Genomic DNA, 23,633 nt, shown 5'->3' with positions numbered 1-23,633 from the left:
CATGGGTTGCCTTTAGAGAGGAGACTGTTTGAGTATAATTGAACTATATTCTCATGAAAGAAACATAAGGCAAGTGAAAAGGGTAGAGAGTGAGGTAAAGCAGAAAAGGGATGCAGATGATAGATATCAGGTTGATATTGTGAATTGGGCTGAATATCAAAAGTTCAGAGTGGAATTGAAAAAGAAAATAATCGATGCAAAGTGGATGAGAAGAGAACTGCAGCTAACACAAAAGGAAATTTAGAAGCTTCCTATAGATTTGCAAATGATAAAGGAAAGGAAGAGGAGGGTTGTCATCACTTAGGGGCCATGCATGGAGACAGATGATATGGAGGAAATACTAAATGAATACTTCACATTTGCCTACCAAGGAAGAAGATGCTACAAAAATCACAATGAAAGGCAGTTGAGATATTTGATGGATTGAAAGTTGATAAATAGGAAATGTCAGGAAGGCTGGCGGTGCTTGAAGTTGATAGGTTTCCAGATCGAGATGGGATGCAAATGATGATCCTGAGGAAAGTGAAAGTGCCACCTGCAGGAGGTATTTGCCAAACCTTTTAACGCTGCTTAGATGTGGAATGAAGAGTGTTTCCAGAGGAGTGGACAATACCAATGTTAAATCTTTCTTCGATGAAAAGTGGGAAGATCAACTTACAGAAGGGGTAGTCCAGGCCAAGAATAACAGGATGAATATGGATTAATTAATGAAAGAAAACAAGGATTTGTTGAAGGTAAATTTTTTTAAACTAACTTGATTTAATTTTTGATGAAGTACAGACAGGATTAATGAGGCTAATACAGTTGGTATAGGTTATATGAATTCCCAAATATTTACTTTCCTCAAGGATATTAGTGAAGCAGACTGAACGTACTGGATATAAAAGAAAATTCTAAAGGGGTGCAAAAACAAAACTCTGCAATTTTCATGAACAAATCATTAAAGTTGACATGTAGTTTAAGAAAGTGTTTAAAAATTACATTAAAACATTCAGACTCTTAGACTTTATAAATAGAAAAATAATGTACAAATGCCTAGATATTACAATACACCTTTATAAAATGCTGGCTTGGCCTCAAATGGAGCATGTGTTCAATTTTGGACAACAAACTTTAGCTTCAGTATGTAAGCTTTAGAGACAGTGCAGAAAAGAATTGTGATAATAGTTCCAGAGATGAAGGAATTTAGTTATATTGATAGACTGAAGAAATTGGGGTTGTTATCTGGAGGAGGGACACCTCATCTTCTGCCTCAGGAACCTACAACAACACAGCATGACTATGGAATTCACCAGTTTTCAAATCTCCCTTTCCCTCACCCCATCCCAGATCCAACCCTCCAACTCAGATCCACCCTCTTGACCTGATCTACCTGTCTATCTTTCTTCCTGCCTATCCGCACCACACTTCCCTCGACCTATGACATCACCTTCTACCTTCGCCCACCTATCGCCATCCCACCCACCTTTCCCCAGCCCCATTTATCTCTCAGCCCCTTCCCACTCCCCAGACCTGAAGAAGGGTTCTGCCCAAAATGTTGACTCTCCTGCTCCTTGGATGCTGCCTGACCTGCTGTGCTTTTCCAGTGCAACACTTTATCAACCCCTTGTTATCCTTAGAAAAGAATTTGAGAGGAGATTTCAAAAGTGTTCAGAAATTATGAAAGGTATATTCAGACTAGAGTTAGCTACTCTTCCCACTGCTGAAAGGATCCAGAACCAGAAGAATTTGATGTAAGCTGATTCCCAAAGAACTGAAGGCAAAACGAGGACATTTTTTTCTTAGAGATTAGTTACAATATGGAATGCAATGCCTGTAGGTTTGATGCATTCAGTCATGGCTTTCAGAAGATAATTGGATAAGCAGCTGAAGGAAAATGAAGTACTGGGCTACAGAGAAATGATATGAGGGAGTGGGACTGGCTTCTGTGCAGAATTGTCAAATAAATGACAGACCAAACAATGTCCTTCTGGACTGTAACAATATTATGATTCTAATTACACCTTTGAAGTACGTAGAGTATTTTTCTACACTGCGGGTGGTAAGTAAATGCAGGTTGTTATAGCTATCCCAGAATAGAGCAGCCAGAAGTTTTCCAAGTGATCTCTAGCTAAATGACCTTGTCAGGGAAAAACATGGTTACCCTCTTCCTCTCCGATTGAAGAGGAGCCAAATGTATGGTCTGAGTTACAGTTTTTCCACTCCCTAGCAAAGTGGATGTTTACTTGGGGAAGAAACAAGAAAATTATCCACAAAAGTCAGGAATCTTCTTGCAGCCCTGTTTTTTCATTTATAAATTCACATGCCGTCAAGGAAAACCCTGGAAGCCCACAGAGACAAGAGAGGGATGAGGAAACTTTATGTTAGAAAAATCTGCAGATGATGGAGACCTGAAATAAAAACAGAAAGTGCTGGAGAAACTCATCTGGACTGGCAGCATCTCCGTACAAACAGTTAGAGTTAACATTTCCAATGTAACACTAAAGACGCGTCATATTGGACTCAAACCATTGTCTGTGTTTCTCTCTTCGTGGATGCTGCAAGACCTGCTGAGTTTCTCCAGCATTTTCTGTTTTTATTGCATGTTACCATTGCTCCCTATTCCTCTATTTCTAGTAGTTTTTCTCAGATGCAATTTGCTGCAAAATCAGACTAATTTTTACATTCATTGGGATAGAACTTACAGATAATTATATTGTAATACAAACATCGAATTATTTGTAGTAAATTTGCTTTTCACAAACTTAATTATTTTAAATGACATGTTCATACAGTGATGTTGCTGATAGCAACTTTTAGACTATTATCATTAAAATGATGAAAGAGGAATGACTGACAAGATGAACATTCATATACCACCTCAGCTCGCTGTCATCTGTTTGAACTTTGTTCATACAAAAGACACCAGAGAAGTCAAAAGTAAGGCAGGAGGAATCTTACTTCACCATAAAGTCACCTTTACACAGTTAGATACTAACCAGCTTCAGCACTGGAATATTTAAATGCACACTATTCATTAACTGGCAATCATTCAAGACAAATTCAGAACAGAACAATTGGCTCCTGTAATAACCTAAATGAAAAAGTTTTTACAAGCCTCTTTCATCTTGCAAATGTTCCTTCATAGATTCCTACAATAATAAGCAAAATGAATGGCTTTTAGTCTTGTTCAGAAAGCTGAAAACATTGACTTAAGTAGTGTCACCCATGTGCCATAAACATTCTATACTCAGCTCCTTTTGTTTTGGAAAAGCAGCTGGGAAACACATGTCTAAACCTGGATCGTAGATTCTCACAGATGACCACAAAGAAATTAACTAGTGTAGCAAGTGCCGAAAACATTTAGGGTAGCAATTGGGAGCTGCTGTGTCCCTTTTTCAGGTACTAAATAGGCACACTGTCATTCCAATTTGACAGTGGGGCAGCTTGGGCCCAGTAGTGCAGGTATGACTAGAGTGAATTATACTGTAAAAGGAAGAGCCTTGCGAAAAGTTGATGAGCAGAGAGATCTGGGAGTGCAGGTCCATTGTACCCTGAAGGTTGCTGCACAGGTATAGAGAGTGGTCAAGAAGTCATATGGTATGCTTGCCTTTGTTGGATGGGGTATTGAGTATAAGAGCTGGCAGGTCATGTTAAAATTGTACAAGACATTGGTTAGGCCGCATTTAGAATATTGTGTACAGTTCTGGTCACCACGTTACCACAAGGATGTGGACGCTTTGGAGAGGGTGTAGAGAAGGTTTACGAGTTTGTTGCCTGGTATGGAAGGTGCAAGCTATAAAGAGAGGTTGAGTAGGTTAGACGTGTTTTCATTAGAAAAAAGGAGATTGAGGGGGGGACCTGATTGAGGTTTACAAAATCATGAAGGGTAAATACAGGGTAGATAGAGATAAGCGGCATGGTGGCACAGTGGCACAGTGGTTAGCACTGCTGCCTCACAGCGCCAGAGACCCGGGTTCAATTCCCGCCTCAAACGACTGACTGTGTGGAGTTTGCACGTTCTCCCCGTGTCTGCATGGGTTTCCTCCGGGTGCTCCGGTTTCCTCCCACAGTCCAAAGATGTGCAGGTCAGGTGAATTGGCCATGCTAAATTGCCCGTAGTGTTAGGTAAGGGGTAAATGTAGGGGTATGGGTGGGTTGTGCTTCGGCGGGTCGGTGTGGACTTGTTGGGCCAAAGGGCCTGTTTCCACACTGTAAGTAAGTAAAGTAAAGTAAGCTTTTTCCCCAGGGAGAAGGATTCAATAACGAGAGGTCATATTTTCAAGTTGAGAGGTGAAAAGTTTAAGGGGGGTACATGTGGCAAGTAGTTTACACAGAGGGTGGTGGGCGTTTGGAACGCGTTGCCAGCAGAGGTAGTAGAGGCAGGCACAGAAGATTCATTTAAGACATGTCTGGACAGATGCATGAGTAGGTGGGGAGCAGAGGGATACAGATGCTGAGGAATTTGGGTGACAGGTTTAGACAGTAGATTTGGATCCGCTCAGGCTTGGAGGGCCGAAGGGCCTGTTCCTGGGCTGTAAATTTTCTTTGTTCCTTGACTCCTAACTTAATGGGATACACCTTTTTGATGTCTAAACCAGAGACTTAAAACAGGTATTTGGTTCCTTTAATATGCAAAATTGGGAACTAACACTTATTGAGAGCTGCTTTTTAAAATTCGTATCACGCGTCAGAACTTTAGCATACTTCAACAATCCCTGAGAATTGAGTGTCATGATAATATACAGACTGTAGCTGAAAATGTGTTGCTGGAAAAGCGCAGCAGGTCAGGCAGCATCCAAGGAGCAGGAGAATCGACGCTTCGGGCATGAGCCCTTCTTCAGGAGCTATGAACCTGCACTCCAAGGTCTCTTTGTTCAGCAACACTACCTAGGACCTTGCCCTGAAGAAGGGCTCATGCCCGAAACGTCGATTTTCCTGCTCCTTGGATGCTGCCTGACCTGCTGCGCTTTTCCAGCAACACATTTTCAGTTCTGATCTCCAGCATCTGCAGTTCTCACTTTCTCCTCGAATATACAGACTGTAGGCTGGAATGCGAGGTGCTGTATTTTGGGAAAGCAAATCTTATCAGGACTTGTACACTTAATGGTAAGGGCTGAAAAATGTGTTGCTGGAAAAGCGCAGCAGGTCAGGCAGCATCCAAGGAGCAGGAGAATTGACGTTTCGGGCATAAGCCCTTCTTCAGGGCAAGGTCCTAGGTAATGTTGCTGAACAAAGAGACCTTGGAGTGCAGGTTCATAGCTCCTTGAAAGTGAAGTTGTAGGTAGATAGGATAGTGAAGAAGGCGTTTGGTATGCTTTCCTTTATTGGTCAGCGTATTGAGTACAGGAGTTGGGAGGTCATGTTGCGGCTGTACAGGACATTGGTTAGGCCACTGTTGGAATATTGCGTGCAATTCTGGTCTCCTTCCTATTGGAAAGATTTTGTGAAACTTGAAAGGGTTCAGAAAAGATTTACAAGGATGTTGCCAGGGTTGGAGGATTTGAGCTACAGGGAGAGGCTGAACAGGCTGGGGCTGTTTTCCTTGGAGCATTGGAGGCTGAGGGGTGACTTTATAGAGGTTTACAAAATTATGAGGGGCATAGATAGGGTAAATAGGCAAAGTCTTTTCCCTGGGGTTGGGGAGTCCAAAACTAGAGGGCATAGGTTTAGGGTGAGAGGGGAAAGATATAAAAGAGACCTAAGGGGCAACTTTTTCACGTAGAGGGTGGTACGTGTATGGAATGAGCTGCCAGAGGAAATGGTGGAGGCTGGAAAAATTGCAACATTTAAGAGGCATTTGGATGGGTATATGAATAGGAAGAGTTTGGAGGGATATGGGCCGGGTGCTGGCAGGTGGGACTAGATTGGGTTGGGAATATCTGTTCGGCATGGACGGGTTGGACCGAAGGGTCTATTTCCATGCTGTACATCTCTATGACTATGAATCTGTCAAGACATTGCTCTATGAATTTAGCAATAAATCCTGACCTGGGAGCTTGTCTAGAAGAATTGCCAGGCTCCCTCAGAAATCTACTAACTATGCTCAGTGACAGCCATACTTGTAGGAATTAGGTGCTGTATTGAGACATTAGTGAGCGCCGTGCAGAAAATAAATCAAATGGTAATCAAGCTCTGATTTGATTCTGGACCTGACAATGATGAGATACAAAAGAGTTATGGAGGAACAAAATACTGCAGATGCTGGAATCTGTACTGAAAAAAAAACAAATGCTGGAGATCACAGCAGGTCAGGCAACATCCATGGTGAGGGAACAAGCTAATGTTTCGAGTCTAGATGTTTGCATTTATTGTTTTCAGTGCAAAAGAATTATAGCAGAGTCATCTCCATCATCAATGGAGTGGGAAGAAACTGCTCAGAAACTGCAATAACTCTTGCCATGAGTATCTGCTGCTAAAATGTTAATGACTCCCTCTTGGATTTAGAAAAGGTTATGGCAAGGATATTGTTCGTGACAGTGCATTACATAACCGTCTTGATTCAATCAGATCATATATTAAAAATGGTTGAGCATCCTTTTACTTATTTATTTTATTAGGTCTGTCAAATGTAGCTTGCTGCATATGAGAAAAGAAAAAAATTATATCTTCATCCAGCTTAATGTTTACTACCCATATTTCAATTTTCACAATATAATTCATGTTAACACTGTTTAAAGTTTGATTTCATATGTCTATCAAAGTGTGGCAGGTGGGAATATTTGTGCTTCGCGCAACAGCTATGATTGATGTTCCAATCAATTCTGCCTTACACCAGGCATCACACAGAAATAGTAATTGCACTGAAGTCATGCAGAATTTCTGGGAAATGACTGAAGAATTGAAGTGTGTGCAGCACGTGGAATAGGATATAATGTACAGAAGTTTATATACTTGATACAAAATTGATAGTCAAGGTATATCTCTGTCTCATAACATTTGAAAAAGGCATTCCACTACTTTCTGTTTTTATTTCAACTTGTCATGACAGATGTGCAGCACACATTCTCCAGTCACATCTGCAATCCCAGAAAATATTATATTCTTTTCCCTTTGTTTGTGTTTCTCCTCCAAATGGAATTTATTTCCATGGGTAGCAGCTGAATTGGGTGTTCACAATGGGCGAGCTGACTTTTAATTCTCAAAGCTAGGTGGTTTGGGGATCATGTAAGAGATTACATTGTTAAAAAAAATCTGAAACAAGAACCAAATCCCATGTGAAACTGGTTCTAACAGAGATGCATCAAAGGGTGTGCAATCAATCCACTTGGAGGGAGTGAATTGGATGTTTAGATATTATAACGATTCTGTATACATTCATTTCACATGCTGATTGATCATGGACGGTTGTGCCAGTACACAGGGCTTGCACTACACCGTCTGGTGTTTGTGTGTTTTCTCCTATCTCGGATGTCATATGCATGTGGCTATGTGCTGGTTCCAATATTGCACTCACTTAGCCACATTCTGCAGTATATCCTGTTTGCTGCTGGCCCGCTCCCTTCCCCCCACCAAAGCCTCTCCTTTATCCCAGACATTCCTCCCCGAGCTCTCATCACCTTCTCCCCACCCCTCATTGCCTTCTCATGCATTCATCAGATTCTGCCAAGTCCTCATCGTCCTTCCCTGGGTCACCATTGACCTCTTTGTCCCCAGCCATCCTCTCCTGAGCCTTCACCACCCTCTCCCTTGCCAGGCACCCATCAGCCTTCCCCAGATCCTCGTACCCCTTTTCTGGTCCTCATCACTGTCTTCTAGGTCTTCACTGCCCGATGCTTCCAGTCGCTAACTATTGCAAACTATCCAGCAATGCTGACTATCAATTACTTCCATGTGCCAAAAAATACAGTTCAATCGCTGCAGATGCCAATAACCTTTTTAAATAGAGATGAATTTCCCAGTGACTGAACAAAAAAACTGAAAGATGTTTTTTGAAATTTTTACTGCAGCCAACAGTCGAAAATGAACAAGGTCAAATGCTAATTAACAGACAACTAATACATCGATCTAAAGATGTGTTTGCATTAACTAACTCATGCAACATGCCTATTGAGATATGTAATATTAAAGAGGCAATCCCAAAGTTACGCATTGACTTCACTTCTGCTTGCCATCCAAGGTCAAAACTTTCATTTTTCTTCTGTTCCTCCTGAGTTTTCCTGATGTGATTATCAGCAGCAAGGCACTTTCTTGATGACTGTCCATTTTTAAAATCTTCAAGAGCCCTGTCTATTCTGTTTAATTTCTTCCAACAGTAACCCAGCTTTTAAAAGCATCCAGCTTGGTCATTAACACAAAACTATTCTTCTTGCTCTTCCACAGCAGTAGCTTGTTTGTTCCTGTGTCCCAGCCACAGCTGTCTTTTTCTGTGAGATACTATGAAATGTCTTCAAACTGCCACTCTGTTTTTATTTTGAGTTAAAGTTACATTTTAAAACATAATTGTCTTGTAAAGTTCAGTGTTCGTGACACTTCACCCCCTGCGTGATAGTCTTGCCATTTTCCACACATAATCAGCATTTGATGGAAATTATATAGCGTAAACACATGTGAATATGTTTGCAGTCTGGGAAATAATTGCACAGTTAAGTATAACCTTGCAAGCAAAAGGTTGTTTCTATTCGGGCTAACGTGACACTTCAATTTAGAGAGGATTTCATTAAACTGCTTCAGCTGTTATATGGATCTGCTGTATTTTAATAATCAACTCTTCACTCATTGGCTTTGACATCACAGATTGTGTATCACATTGCGAGGAAGCTTGTCTTCTCTAGTTGCACTATCATCTAACTCAACCTTCATTTTAATAGCCATTTCTCTTTTTAACGACGGGAGGATAGGTTTTCTGTGAAATTTGACAGTTTAAAAGTGATGAAAGATCTGAATATATGTAAAATGCCTTTACAAAAGGTGCAGGAATGTTATCCATGGCCCAATGAGCCACCACCTTGCTCTCTTCATGTTCTATAATCAGGCTGCTTCCCATCAGAGGACTTTTCACCCGTGAACGCAAATAGAGAGAGGGACTTTAGCAGAAAAATATGTATCAAGCACCAGTGAGCAAACAGTGAGGTGGGAGGAGGGATGTTTATGACCCAAATCTGTACTTAGAGTCATAGAGTTGTACAGCATGTACAACCCGTCCATGCCAACCAGATATCCCAACCCAATCTAGTCCTACCTGCCAGCACCCGGCCCATATCCCTCCAAACCCTTCCAATTCATATACCCATCCAAATGCCTCTTAAATGTTGCAATTGTACCAGCCTCCACCACATCCTCTGGCAGCTCATTCCATACATGTACCACCCTCTGTGTGAAATAGTTGCCCCTTAGGTCTCTTTTATATCTTTCCCCTCTCACCCTAAACCTATGCCCTCTAGTTCTAGACTCCGCCACCCCAGGGAAAATACTTTGTCTATTTATCCTATTCATGCCCCTCATAATTTTGTAAACCCCTCAGCCTCTGACGCTCCAAGGAAAACAGCCTCAGCCTGTTCAGCCTCTCCCTGTGGCTCAGATCCTCCAACCCTGGCAACATCCTTGTAAATTTTTCTGAACCCTTTCAAGTTTCACAACATCTTTCCGATAAGAAGGAGACCAGAATTGCACGCAATGTTCCAACAGCGGCCTAACCAATGTCCTGTACAGCTGCAGCATGACCTCCCAACTCCTGTACTCAATACTCTGACCAACAAAGGAAAGCATACCAAACACCTTCTTCACTATCCTATCTACCTGCGACTCCACTTTCAAGGAGCTATGAACCTGCACTCCAAGATCTCTTTGTTCAGCAACACTCTCTAGGACCTTACCATTAAGTGTATAAGTCCTGCTAAGATTTGCTTTCCCAAAATGCAGCACCTCGCATTTATCTGACTTAAACTCCATCTGCCACGTCTCAGCCCATTGGCCCATCTGATCAAGATCCTGCTGTAATCTGAAGTAACCCTCTTCGCTGACTGCCACACCTCCAATTTTGGAGTCATCTGCAAACTACTAACTTATACCTCTTATGCTCACATCCAAATCATTTATATAAATGACAAAAAGTAGAGGACCCAGCACCGTTCCTTGTGACAATCCACTGGTCACAGGCCTCCATTCTGAAAAACAACCCTCCACCACCATCCTCTGTCTTCTACCTTTGAGACTAGTTCTGTATCCAAATGGCTAGTTCTCCCTGTCTTCCATGAGATCTAACCTTGCCAATCAGTCTCCCATGGGGAACCTTGTCGAATACCTTGCTGAAGTCCATATAGATCACATCTACCACTCTGCCCTCATCAATCCTCGTTGCTACTTCTTCAAAAAACTCAATCAAGTTTGAGAGACATGATTTCCCACGCACAAAGCCATGTTGACTATCCCTAATCAGTCCTTGTCTTTCCAAATACATGTACATCCTGTCCCTCAGGATTCCCTCCAACAACTTGCCCACCACCGAGGTCAGTCTCACTGGTCTATAGTTCCCTGGCTTGTCCTTACCACCCTTCTTAAACAGTGGCATCACGTTCGCCAACCTCCAGTCTTCCGGCTCCTCACCTGCCACTATCGATGATACTAATATCTCAGCAAGAGGCCCAGCAATCACTTCCCTAGCTTCCCACAGAGTTCAAGGGTACATCTGATCAGGTCCTGGGGATTTATCCACCTTTACCCATTTCAAGACCTCCAGCACTTCCTCCTATAAGACCATAAGACATAGGAGTGGAAGTAAAGCCATTCGGCCCATCGAGTCCACTCCGCCATTCAATCATGGCTGATGCGCATTTCAGCTCCACTTACCAGCGTTCTCCCCGTAGCCCTTAATTCCTCTAGACAACAAGAATCTATCAATCTCGGCCTTGAAGACATTTAGCGTCCCGACTTCCACTGCACTCCGTGGCAATGAATTCCACAGGCCCACCACTCTCTGGCTGAAGAAATGTCTCCGCATTTCTGTTCTGAAATGACCCCCTCTAATTCTAAGGCTGTGTCCACGGGTCCTAGTCTCCTCGTTTAACTGAAACAATTTCCTAGCATCCACCTTTTCCAAGCCATGTATTATTTTGTACGTCTCTATTAAGTCTCCCCTTAATCTTCTGAACTCCAACGAATACAATCCCAGTATCCTCAGCCGTTCCTCATATGTTAGACCTGTCATTCCAGGGATCATCCGTGTGAATCTCCGCTGGACACGTTCCAGTGCCAGTATGTCCTTCCTGAGGTGTGGGGACCAAAACTTGACACAGTACTCCAAATGGGGCCTAACCAGAGTTTTATAAAGTCTTAGTAGTACATCTCTGCTTTTATATTCCAACCCTCTTGAGATAAGAGACAACATTGCATTCGCTTTCTTAATCACGGACTCAACCTGCATGTTTACCTTTAGAGAATCCTCAAGTAGCACTCCCAGATCCCTTTGTGTTTTGGCTTTATTAATTTTCTCACAATTTAGAAAGTAGTCTATGCTTTTATTCTTTTTGCCAAAGTGCAAGACCTCGCACTTGCTCATTTTAAATTCCATCAGCCATTTCCTGGACCACTCTCCCAACCTGTCTAGATCCTTCTGTAGCCTCCCCACTTCCTCAGTACTACCTACCTGTCCACCTAACTTCGTCTCATCGGAAAACTTCGCTAGAATGCCCCCGGTTCCCTCATCCAAATCATTAATATATAATGCGAACAGCTGTGGCCCCAGCACCGAACCCTGCGGGACACCGCTCGTCACCGGCTGCCATTCTGAAAAAGAACCTTTTATCCCAACTCTCTGCCTTCTGTTAGACAGCCAATCCTCAATCCATCCCAGCAGCTCACCTCGAACACCATGGGCCCTCACCTTGCTCAGCAGTCTCCTGTGTGGCACCTTATCAAAGGCCTTTTGAAAGTCTAGATAGACCACATCCACTGGGTTTCCCTGGTCTAACCTACTTGTTACCTCTTCAAAAAATTCCAACAGGTTTGTCAGGCATGACCTCCCTTTACTAAATCCATGTTGACTTGTTCTAATCAGACTCTGCTCTTCCAAGAACTTAGAAACCTCATCCTTAATGATGGATTCTAGAATTTTACCAACAACCGAGGTTAAGCTGATTGGCCTATAATTTTCCATCTTTTGCCTTGATCCTTTCTTGAACAAGGGGGGTTACAACAGCCATCTTCCAATCATCCGGGACCTTTCCTGACTCCAGTGACTCTTGAAAGATCTCAACCAATGCCTCTGCTATTTCCTCAGCCACCTCTCTCAGAACTCTAGGGTGTATCCCATCGGGGCCAGGAGATTTATCAATTTTAAGACTTTTTAACTTTTCTAGCACTATCTCTTTCGTAATGGCAACCATACTCAACTCAGCCCCGTGACACCCTTTAATTTTTGGGATATTACTCATGTCTTCCACTGTGAAGACTGACGCAAAGTACTTGTTAAGTTCTCCTGCTATTTCCTTATCTCCCATCACTAGGCTTCCTGCATCAGTTTGAAGTGGCCCAATGTCTACTTTTGCCTGTCGTTTGTTTCTTATGTACTGAAAGAAACTTTTACTATTATTTCTAATATTACTGGCTAGCCTACCTTCATATTTGATCCTCTCCTTTCTTATTACACTCTTTGTTATCCTCTGTTTGCTTTTGTATCCTTCCCAATCTTCTGATTTCCCACTGTTCTTAGCCACTTTATAGGATCTCTTTTTTTCTTTAATACATTTCCTGACTTCCTTTGTCAGCCAAGGTTGTCTAATCCCTCCCCGGTTAATCTTTCTTTTCTTGGGAATGAACCTCTGTACAGTGTCCTCAATTATACCTACAAACTCCTGCCATTTTTGCTCTACTGTCTTCCCGGTTAGCCTCTGCTTCCAGTCTATTTTAGTCAGTTCCTCTCTCATGTCCTCTGTAATATGGACATTTTTCAAGATGTCACCATCTATTTCCCTACAGTCTATATCTTCCATATCCTTTTCCACAGTAAATACTGATGCAAAATACTCATTTAGTATCTCTCCCACTTTCTGTGGCTTCACACAAAGGGCGCCTTGCTGATCTTTGAGGGGCCCTATTCTCTCCCTAGTTACCCTTTTGTCCTTAATATATTTGTAAAAACCCTTTGGATCCTCCTTAATTCTATTTGCCAAAGCTATATCATGTCCCCTTTTTGCCCTCCTGATTTCCCTCTTAAGTATACTCCTACTTCTTTTATACTCTTCTAAGGATTCACTCGATCTATCCTGTCTATACCTTACATATGCTTCTTTCTTTTTGTGAACTGTACCCTCAATTTCTTTAGTCATTCAGCATTCCCTATACCTACCAGCCTTTCCTTGCACCCTGACAGGAATATACTTTCTCTGGATTCTCATTATCTCATTTCTGAAGGCTTCCCATTTTCCAGCCATCCCTTTACCTGCGAACATCTGCCCCCACTCAGCTTTCGAAAGCTCTTGCCTAATACTGTCAAAGTTGGCCTTTCTCCAATTTAGAACTTCAACTTTTAGATCTGGTCTATCCTTTTCCATCACTATTTTAAATCTTATAGAATTATGGTCGCTGGCCCCAAAGTTCTGCCCCACTGACACCTCAGTCACCTGCCCTTCTGTCAAGAAACTACTGCTGTCAGCTGAGGAACTCAGAGGTCAAAATGCTAGAGGCCTGGGTTTCAATCAGACAGGGAGCATTGATCTCATGTATAAACAATGAAAATAGTTTCCTCATATGTGGTGGAGTTGGTGATGCATTGGAAGAGTCTTGTATCTTCAACATAAGTTTACTGATATCGAAGTTAGTCCTATGCTTTCCAACCTATCTAACTCAATTAGCCTATCCACTTGGAAGTATTCTAATCCTTTCACTGCCTTGAAATTTTTTATCGAAATAGTTGCAAAGAAATTTATGACTAACTTCCTTGGAGGACAGTTTTAGTGGGCTATTTTTCCAACACTTCTTCACAGTATTTGCTATTAATTAATTAATGCTGCTACATCATTCAAATTTGACAAGCAGGTACATAAAATGTGAAAGAAGGGAGTGTATATATGTTTCTTCCCTGACCATCATGATTCTTGCTATTGGGAATTGATGTTATAAAGCTAGACTATCATAAGCAAAATTATCACAGATCCCTAATATTGAGTGACAGCTTTTCTGTTAAGCCGGCGTGTCTGCAGATTTATAGCAAGAGACCCTATTGACCATTGTAACATCTAGAATACCTACAAGTTTTCATTTATAAATATAACAAAATTATAAATATAACATTGCAGCAAATGCAGACATCATTAGGAAGAGAAGATGTAGATTTGCAAGGGATATTTGAATCAAAGAATGTTTGCTGAAAGTGAATTATATATTGGTCAGTATCTGTGCAGAAAGGAGAAAAATATTGCTATACGTAACCTGTCATCTGGTGTAAAAGTCTTTACCCAAGTATTAACTTGTCTCCTCTTTATGAATGCTGAATGCTCGGTTGTTAGTTGCCAGTATATTAGAGGATATACTTTTCATTTTGTATTTCTGATATGATTGTCATCACAGTCCATGAGTTTCTGATCACTAAAATGGTTTCTCAACACTTGCATATTTTTAAAACTTGTATGAGGTTATTTAGGATCAGTTTAGCTCCCACAAACAAGAAAATGATTGATGGATTGCTTTCAGCAACAGAATCCAGTGACCGACCTTCTTTGGTTACCAAAGCTTATAAGGTACTTGAGTTGATATTACAATTTAATGCTCCTAAGGTGGAACCTCATGTAATGCAAAAGCTTTTGATATTTGAAATTAGGAGCCCAGTCTCAATTTATAGCCTGCATTACTTTCAGTCCATCATAAAAAATTCCCTATGATGTCAGGACCGAGGAGTGCTCAAGTGCTATTCTTGAATTCATATCTATCTTAGTCAGTTTAGCTCAAAATAATGTAATTCCTTCATGTGATCAGTACTACAAAAGCCAGTGTTAGAACAGATATATCATTGTGCAGATGTTCAAAAGCATTGCAGAGCAAAGATATTCAGGAAATATAATCAATGCTCATGCTTATTAAGGGGGATAGACTACATCAACACAAAGAGACACAAAAAATACTGGCACATATCCTCTGCTCAGTAGAATAGACCTTTGTTGTCTCAGTGAAATGCCATTCAGCAGGATCGAGTTAATTTTTGAGGCACACAAATATTATTGGGCAGAGAACAGGGAGGGCCACATGATGGGGTAACATAGAGTCTTAAGAGGATAAGCAGCCTAAAAATGCTCCAAGTTGTCTAATTTGGATTGCTATCTATATTCTGCAGGTATTGGCAGGATTTAACTTTGTGAAAACTTATTTTCAGGTCTTTGCAGTTAGAATTTCTGTTTAATTTACATTACTTGTTATTAGATATGTGGGAGATTGTGTTATGTTAAGTTTTCAGGTACTGTTTGTCAGAAAGTAAGAATGCCAGATTATAATTATGTTTTCAGTTGTCTAAAGTTATGATTTATTCTTCGGTTGTTCATTTTGAATTTTAATTTGTAGTTGCTTGAGATTGGTTAAATCAGTTTGGCAATAGTTTTGTGGGGCATGGTGACAGGAATTCATATCAGCAACTGTACTACAGTGCAGCACGATTAAGATCATTTGATTTTTCTCGGTGTTGCATTTGCTTTAAGTTGCCATGGTAGAATGCCCATCCATGTAACAATTACAATCAAGTCAATTTTCTCGAACTGTTCTTTAATCGAGTTTGACAACTTGAGTGAAGATAACAAGTGCTTTGCATGTCTTTTTTTTAGTTTTGAAAATTCAGTAACCTCTGCAGTGATCTTATTTTCTTCTCCCTTTCTAAGAGGAATAGAATCAGATAACCTGAAAATGTTGCATCTCATAACCAATAGCACAAACAGTACACGGATTTGAAGTTAAATGAACATTGATGCTTTACTCACTGTTGTTTCTAGAAACAGAATATTGTGATAACATTCAAATTCCTCTTCTCATTTATTTTGTGATTGTACAGGAATACCAACTTTGTAATACTAACCTGTGCCCTGAACTCAAGAAGACCACTCCTTGGACCCCTTGGACACCTGTTAATATCTCGGACAATGGAGGTCATTATGAGCAGAGATTTAGATACACATGCAAAGCCCGCCTGGCTGACCCAAACTTCCTGGATGTTGGCCGTCAAAGAATAGAAATGCGTTACTGTTCTAGTGATGGATCAACTGGCTGCTCTGCAAGTGGTGGTGAGGACAAACAAAATGTTGGGTTTTGGAAATATTTTGGTTCTTCAAATGAAAAACTTAATTGGTAATGCTAGGAATATTAGATGGATAGGTTTGCTTACAAGATCACAGATTGAAAAATAATTATTCTGTAACCTTTGGACATGATACTGTAGCCAATCTAAGGAGATATTTAGAGCAAGGTGACCCAGAAATGACCATGGGCAGTGCCAATAGATCATGCTTGAGCTTGACATTCTGATAACATCTACTCCAAAAATTGCATCTATTTCCTTAATTTTAATAGTTGTCTGAAAATGCTAGTTAAAATGGTGTTTTCTTTAAGCGGTTCCCTCAGAACACTGCATTCTTATATAGAACCATTGCTGTTGTAAAGGTGGTGACATTTTTCTTTGGTTTAAGTTTAATTGTTCATTTGCTCATTTAAAATTGGTTAAAGGCTAGGAGAAACTGTTGACTATATTTGTATTTAAAAAAATACTTTTTAGAAAAAATGTTATTTGTAGAATCCAGCCTGTGCTAGCTGATCAAATGTAACTTGTGAAATATTTTCTACTATTAATGGTGGGAAATAGAGTCTTCTTTAAAGCACTATACATTGTTAAACTCTAAACTGAAGGCATACTGAACATTTGTGATAATATTAAACTGATACCAATGTCTGATCTTGTTTTTTCACTACAATTTCAGTTAGGAATCCATCTAAAATGGATCTTACATGAGGAAGTGATTTTCCTTAAACAGTATTTAGTTAAGTTTGATCTCTGGCTAAAATGTTCTACATGTGGAAAGAACATACCTTTACATAGTTGGAAACTTATTATTTTAGAAACTTTGCCAGATGAGTAGAAAAGGTTTCATTGACTTAATAAAATATAAGTTCCACCATCAGTTTTTTTTACTCAGAGCAAAACAGTTTTTTTTTCTGAATTCAGTACTTCAGTTCTTTGACATTACTCTCTTGTTTCCAACAGGGTTTTCTGGAAATATCTTACGGTATGGGAGAACGTCTGCATATTCGGTCAATGGTGCTTGGTCTGCCTGGCTATCATGGACACAGTGTAGCCGAGACTGCAGCCGGGGAATTCGAAGTCGAAGGCGAATGTGCAATAATCCTGCGCCAAGGAATGGAGGGCTTCCCTGTCTAGGACAATCATTGGAATATCAGGAATGTAATATCATGCCTTGCCCAGGTAAGGAGATGAGGATTTCGAGGTGCGTAGCAATTGGACATTGTACAGTTGTTGTTGGTAATTAAACGGAACATATCTGGTCTTATGCATATAAGGATGCTTCTTTCTTGCACATTATAAATAAAGAGAAGAGGAGGGAAAGTGAGGAAACAAATATACATATCTCAATGTCTCCAGATTTTAGTATGAATGAATGTTGATTTTTAATTCTATTTCTGACAACATGAGTACCCATTACTTGTGACAGTGTGATGTTCATGTTCCTTATAAAGTCTCCTCTGACAGAATTCATATTTTATCCATTTTAGAAGGTGAGGAGTTAAGTAAATCAAGCCAGGATACAAACTCAGGACTCTTTGGCCTACAACACAGTCAACTGACCTATGATTGTTTACATTATACGAAATAGACTTATGATCAGCACGAATAGTTTATTACATATTGCTAAACTGATTAATAACCTTAAACAGCATGTGGCTTTGGGCCATTGAAATACCCGCTGTGGAAGGTACAACAGCTTTTAAAATACTTCTCTCACTATATTTAATAGCTTAGATGAATAAAATATATTAGATACTTTCATTTAAATTTGATAGCACAGAACTTGAGTATAGCACAAAGCTTTTCATTGTGCACTTATTAGGACGGACTCAAGAATGCTAGATTTCAAAAGAAGCATTTGCATGAAAAATGTTTGCTATGGTCGGGGTGTGTAGTGAAGAATGTACACCCTTTGAAATTTGGTATTCTTCTATTTGTATAGTGGTTGTAATGAGGTCAGCCAGATGGACTTCATAGAATATGAGCTCCTTGATTGAGTCTGTTAATCTGGTCCAATCAGGGAGCTCTAGCTGACAGATACAACAGGAATGTTAGAGGTTCTGTTCACTCTGAGAGTTGGCTCTGAGGGAGCTGGGTCAGTGTCAAAGACTTTCCATGTGTAAATAAATGGGGACTGGTGACAGGGTACTTGCCTCTGTGGAATTATTTCAGTGGCGACAAGAGCAAAGCATGCTGCTGAAGAAAATCGCTCATAACATGTCCCTGAGTTGAGGCAACATTTTCTGGCACCATGCTATTATTTGGGAAGTTTAACTCATTCGATCCTGCTATTGAAGACTGGGGCCAATATGTGGAAAGAATGAGTTATACTTTCTAGGCAAATGATATTAGGGCAGATGAGAAGTAACAAGTAATTCTCCAGTTTGTGGACCTGCAGCTTTTTTGGTTATTGAGAGCCTCACTTTCCCGGAAGCACCAGATACTAAAACCTTTCAAGAGTTATTGGATTAAGAAAAGGAACATTCTCTTCTAATTCTGAGATGGTATCAGTTTTACTCAGTAATTCGAGAAACAGGGGATGTTTGACTAGATTAAAGTGACTGGCAGAGGCATGTAACTTTGATTTAGCCTTGAGACACTGTGAGACCATTTGATACGTAGGATTAATGATGTAACCATGCAAAAGCACCTACTACCTGAAGCCCAGCTCGACTTCAAACAGGCACTAAAAACTGGCCTGTGCAATTTTTCAGCAGACGATAGAGAATATTTTACGAGTTCTACCGCATGTTACCACTTATTTAAATGACAGGTTAATAACAGGAAAGACCAATAAGGAACACTTAGAGAACTTGGACATAGTCCTTGGATGTTTGCCTCAAGTAGGTGTATGTCTTGGAAGGAAATAACTGGTGTTTCAGACACCCCAAGAGACCTACTTGTGCTATAGAATCAACAAGACCTGGTCACACCATTTGGAAGGTAAAATGAGGGTGATCAAAGGTGCCTCGGCTCTCAGTTAGTATCGGAGCTTTGGTCTTTCCTTGGGCTGGTAAATTATTACGGAAAGTTCATACATATCCCGGCCTCCATCCTGGCATCTTCGCATCATCTCTCAAAAAAGTGTAAGCCTTGGAATTGGATGCATGGCCAAGTCAAAGTATTCAGGGAAGTGAAGGAACACTTATCATCCTCTAAGCTGTTGGCACACTAGAATCCCAAGTGATACCTCTCCGTACAGCATCATACGACTAATACCCTGTGGCGTTAGCTCATAGGTGGCCTAATGGAGAAGAATGTCCAATAGCATATGCATCCAGGATTTTGATTAATGCAGAGTGTAAATACGCCTGGATAGAGAATGAAGGTTTGGCAGTCATATTTGGAATCAGGAAGTTCCACCAATACCTTTGTGGACATAAGTTGGGAATAATAACAGACCATAAACCCCTGCTAGGTCTACTTAAAGAGAAGGCAGTGCTGCCGTTAGCTTCAGAGCAAATTCAGCTGTGGGCAGCTGAAGGATGGCTCTATAACATCCATCATCCAATGTTCTCGCAAAAAGAGCAATCCAAACTTTGAAGGCAGGCTTAAAGAAATAGCCTACAGCTTCAGTAGATACAAAACTACAAAGCGTCCTGTTTGATTATAGGACCACCCCTCATTGCAACTAGAGGGATATCTTCAGCAGAGTTGCTAATGGGAAGAAGACTCCACACCAGGTCAAATCTAATCTTCCCAGACCTAGGTGAGGAGGAGGGAGGGAGCGCTGAACACAAGATTCTGCCAAGTCGGAGACAACTTACTTAAGGATTGATGTTTGGTATAGGTATTATGGGAATGGCCCTGCATGAGTAGGAGGCATGGCCAATGTGAGGTCAGGTCCAGTAATGTATGACGTTTGGGTGGGTGCAAAGGTCCTGAACAAGCACATGAACCACATGGAAGCTGCAAACCCACAAACAGTACGGGAGCAAAATGTGCCCGGCTCCTCAACACCTTTCTGACTGTTCTGGAACCCTGGGTTCTCCCTGTCCTTCACCAATGAAGGTTCCTCAGAATCTGAGATGGGCACTATGGATATTGCCACCCCAATGCCTTTGCTGCCCAAACTAGGGAATGACTTCCTTCCGAGATGCTTTGGGCATAAGAGACAAGCTACTGTGTGTTACACACTGCCCGTAATAGAGGCAGAGTTGGAGTAGCCTGACCTAATGCTAAAATGCCCCCGATTGGGACTGTTAATTTTATCCAATCAGGTAGCCCTGGCTGACGGATATAAACAAGAGTGTGTTATGTGGAAAAGAATTATTGGACCATAATGCTGTTTTGCATCTGTGTTTTGACTCTTAATTGTATTCTGTAATGCAAACATCTGATAACAGTTGGCCTTCAAGTCTCTCTCCTTTTAATACTTTGTAAAATAAAAGCATATGTTTTGGTTCTGTTAAAAAAAAAAATAAGAGTGTCAGGGTGTCTGCTCACCAGTAGACCTGGCTGTGAGGTAGATGGATCAGTGCCAAGGACTCCGCACATGTAAATAAAGGGTTACTTGGCCTCTGTGGAGTTATTTCGGTAATGGTCACTTTACTTCAACAAGTTTCACAGGCAGCTGTTTGGTGACCAATCTTTTATAAAAACAATTAAAAGGAAACTATCGTACCCAATTTCATAAAATACTTTATGTAAGAGAGGAAATTACTTATTTGTTAATAGTTTGATTGAGGCTTCTGATCTCCCTCATGTTAAAATAGTCCATTAGATAATTTTAAAGTCTTACCTAAAATTCAAGAATGTGTGCCTAATCAATTAAGCCTATTTATAAAATAAATTTATCATTACAGTATGTTCGCCAGTGACAAATTTCAAACAGTGTGTAATAAGGTGGTCTCTGTTTCCACTTCTGAGGATAGGATGGCCATCAATATCCACTACAAACCCACTGACTCCCTCAGTTACCTGTCTAAATATCCTCACATCCTGCTTCGTGTGAAGAGTCCATTCCATTTTCCCAATTCCTTCACCTCCATCGCATCTGTTCCGATGATGCCAGCTCCTACAAAGGACCATCTGAAATGTTCAGCATCTTCCTCAACCAAATATTCCCCTCCACCACCATAATTGATAGGGCCCTCAGGCATGTCAACCCATCTTGTCCACTTCAGCCCTCACCCCTTCTCTTCCCTCCCATAACAATGATAGTGTCCCCCGTTCCTCGCTTACCACCCCACCAGCATCCACAATCAAAGGATCATTAACTACCATTTCCAATATGTCCAGCGGAATGCCACCACCAGACACATGTTTCCATCTCCTGCCTCGTCAGCATTCTTCAGGGCCATTCCCTCTGGGACACCTTGCTCCATTCCTTCTCAATTTCCAATATCTCCTCACACTCCCACAGTGCCTTCCCTTGAAATCGCAGTCAGTACAACACCTGCCTGTTTACTTTCTCCCTCCTCACTATCCAAGGCCACAGATACATCTTCTAGGTGAAGGAGCAACTTACCTGCATTTCACTCAATCTAGTCAACAATATTCGCTGCTCATAATGTGGTCTATTCTATACTGGGGAATGAAACATTGACTGGATGACCACTTTACAGAACAGCTATATTCTGTCTGCAGAAATAACTTCTATACACCATTATGTTCCCCGGCCAACATTTCTGTCTCAGGCTTGCTATTTTGTCCAGCGGTTGTTGGAAGAACAGAATCTCATTTTCCACTTTCCATCTCATTTCCTGCAGCCTTCAGGACTCGATATAGAGTTCAATAATGTTAGGACCTTACCACCTTCTCCCATGACCTTGCCCCAACCCACACACCAGGCCTTGTCATCATATGGGCTGCTACCACAACCAACCCATTGTCAGCCACTATTGGTCCCAATTAGCAGCTATTCTTTCTCCCAGATGGACCTTTATCTATTCCTTTGGTCTGCCCAACTGTTGTTCTCTCTTTGTTGCTCCCTGGTCTCCATCTCCACCCATCATTTATTCTTCCCTTCTTCCCCTTTCAGTGGTTTAAGTGGTTAGCATTGCTACCTCACAGCACCAGGGACCTGGGTTCAATTCCTGCCCTGGGCTATTGTCTGTGTGGAGTTTGCACATTCTCCCTGTGTCTGTGTGGGTTTACTCTGGGTACTCCAGTTTCCTCCCCCAGTCCAAAGATGTGCAGATCAGGTGAAATGCCCATAGTGTTAGGTCTATTAATCCAGGGTAAATGTAAGGTAATAGGTTAGGGGGATGGGTTATTCTTTAGAGTGTTGGTGTGGACTTGTTGGGCCTAATGGCCTGTTTCCACACTGTAGGGAATCTAATCAACCTTTTCCTTACGACAATCAGTTCTGAGGAAGGGTCACTGACCCTGAAATGTTAACTCTGCTTGCTGTTCACAGATGCTGCCAGACCTGAGTTTTCCCAGCAATTTCTGTTTGAGTTTTGGAACTTGTAACAGCACTGAAAGATGAAAACAGTCCCCAAACATTTTTTTTAATAGTAAGACATTGAAACAGAATGGAACACAATCAATTATAATCTGAAGTTTAACTTCAGACTGACATGATCTGTAATCCTGAGGTCTAACATCGGGCGACCTTCGGAGTTGTGCATGTTTAGCACGATCTCTTCGATCAACACAAGTTACATTAAAGTTTGAGTAAACTGGCTCCCAGATGTCACTTAGTCCTCAGTTTTTGTTTATATTGCTGTTTTATTTATTCTGTTGAGTCAAACTATTCTGAATCTGCCAGGAAATATCAAAAAATAAACTTAGAAATCAGCTCCAAGTCTATATGAATAATTGAAAATTTATCAGCAACTTAAGGGGAAAAAAAATTGAACGATTTTGTGTCATAGCTTCAAAATTGGTGAGGGTGGTTAATATTTGTGGGAATAAAAAGTCTTCAGAATGAATAGTGTGTAGTCTGACATTGCATCATAGATTGGTAAGGAAGGATTCAATGTAGGGTATCTGATTTACATATGCATACAGATGGGTGCTTTGTTTAGATGCCAATTATTTTGGTATTCGGGATGAACCAATTATAACAATTTATTTTTGGAAAGTTTCTACATGTCCACCAGCAAGAATGAGTCATTTTCCAAATTTGCTGAGACAAACAAAACATCTCTCTCCCACTTTATAAAATGCCTTTATCTTTCCAATTCTCATCCTTTGTTGAGCATTTTTGCTGCTTTTAAATTTTTGCTGTTGTGGTGTAACCCTTGCCTGCCTCCCTGAATGCCAGCTTATAATAAAGGAGCACATTATGCTTTGTTTATATCATGGAGTTCCTTCTACCATGTGCTAAACTGCTGGAACATTGTGTTTTGCCCTGTTTACATTGTGGAATGGATTTCAGAGTACTCATGGCATACGGTTTTTCAGATGCTGTAATCACAGATTTAAAGTAACTTAGATTTGTGTTTGTGCAGTTGTGATTTTAGATTTTTTTTGAGGAACTGAACCCTTGTGA

At 40.9% G+C, this 23,633-nt stretch overlaps 1 protein-coding gene and 1 long non-coding RNA gene across 4 annotated transcripts in view; one reads left to right on the top strand and one right to left on the bottom strand.

Annotated features, from left to right (window-relative positions):
• Positions 1-23,633, bottom strand: part of LOC148149927 (uncharacterized) — a 70,399-nt gene that overhangs the window by 27,101 nt on the left and 19,665 nt on the right. The gene's annotated exons all lie outside the window — the stretch shown is intronic.
• sema5a (sema domain, seven thrombospondin repeats (type 1 and type 1-like), transmembrane domain (TM) and short cytoplasmic domain, (semaphorin) 5A) overlaps positions 1-23,633 on the top strand; it is a 214,393-nt gene that overhangs the window by 174,323 nt on the left and 16,437 nt on the right. For all 3 annotated transcript variants that reach the window (XM_043689989.2, XM_043689988.2, XM_087987160.1), the window contains 2 exons: positions 15,950-16,178; positions 17,153-17,371. In XM_043689989.2, the coding sequence (XP_043545924.2) occupies positions 15,950-16,178; positions 17,153-17,371 (448 nt within the window). The remainder of the gene's footprint in view (positions 1-15,949; positions 16,179-17,152; positions 17,372-23,633) is intronic.

This window comes from Chiloscyllium plagiosum, unplaced genomic scaffold (genome assembly GCF_037043375.1).
Source record: "Chiloscyllium plagiosum isolate Xiang-an unplaced genomic scaffold, Cpla_swu_hap1 HiC_scaffold_5, whole genome shotgun sequence".
In the NCBI taxonomy this organism is placed as follows: Eukaryota; Metazoa; Chordata; class Chondrichthyes; order Orectolobiformes; family Hemiscylliidae; genus Chiloscyllium; species Chiloscyllium plagiosum.
This window is presented reverse-complemented; position numbering and strand designations above follow the sequence as displayed.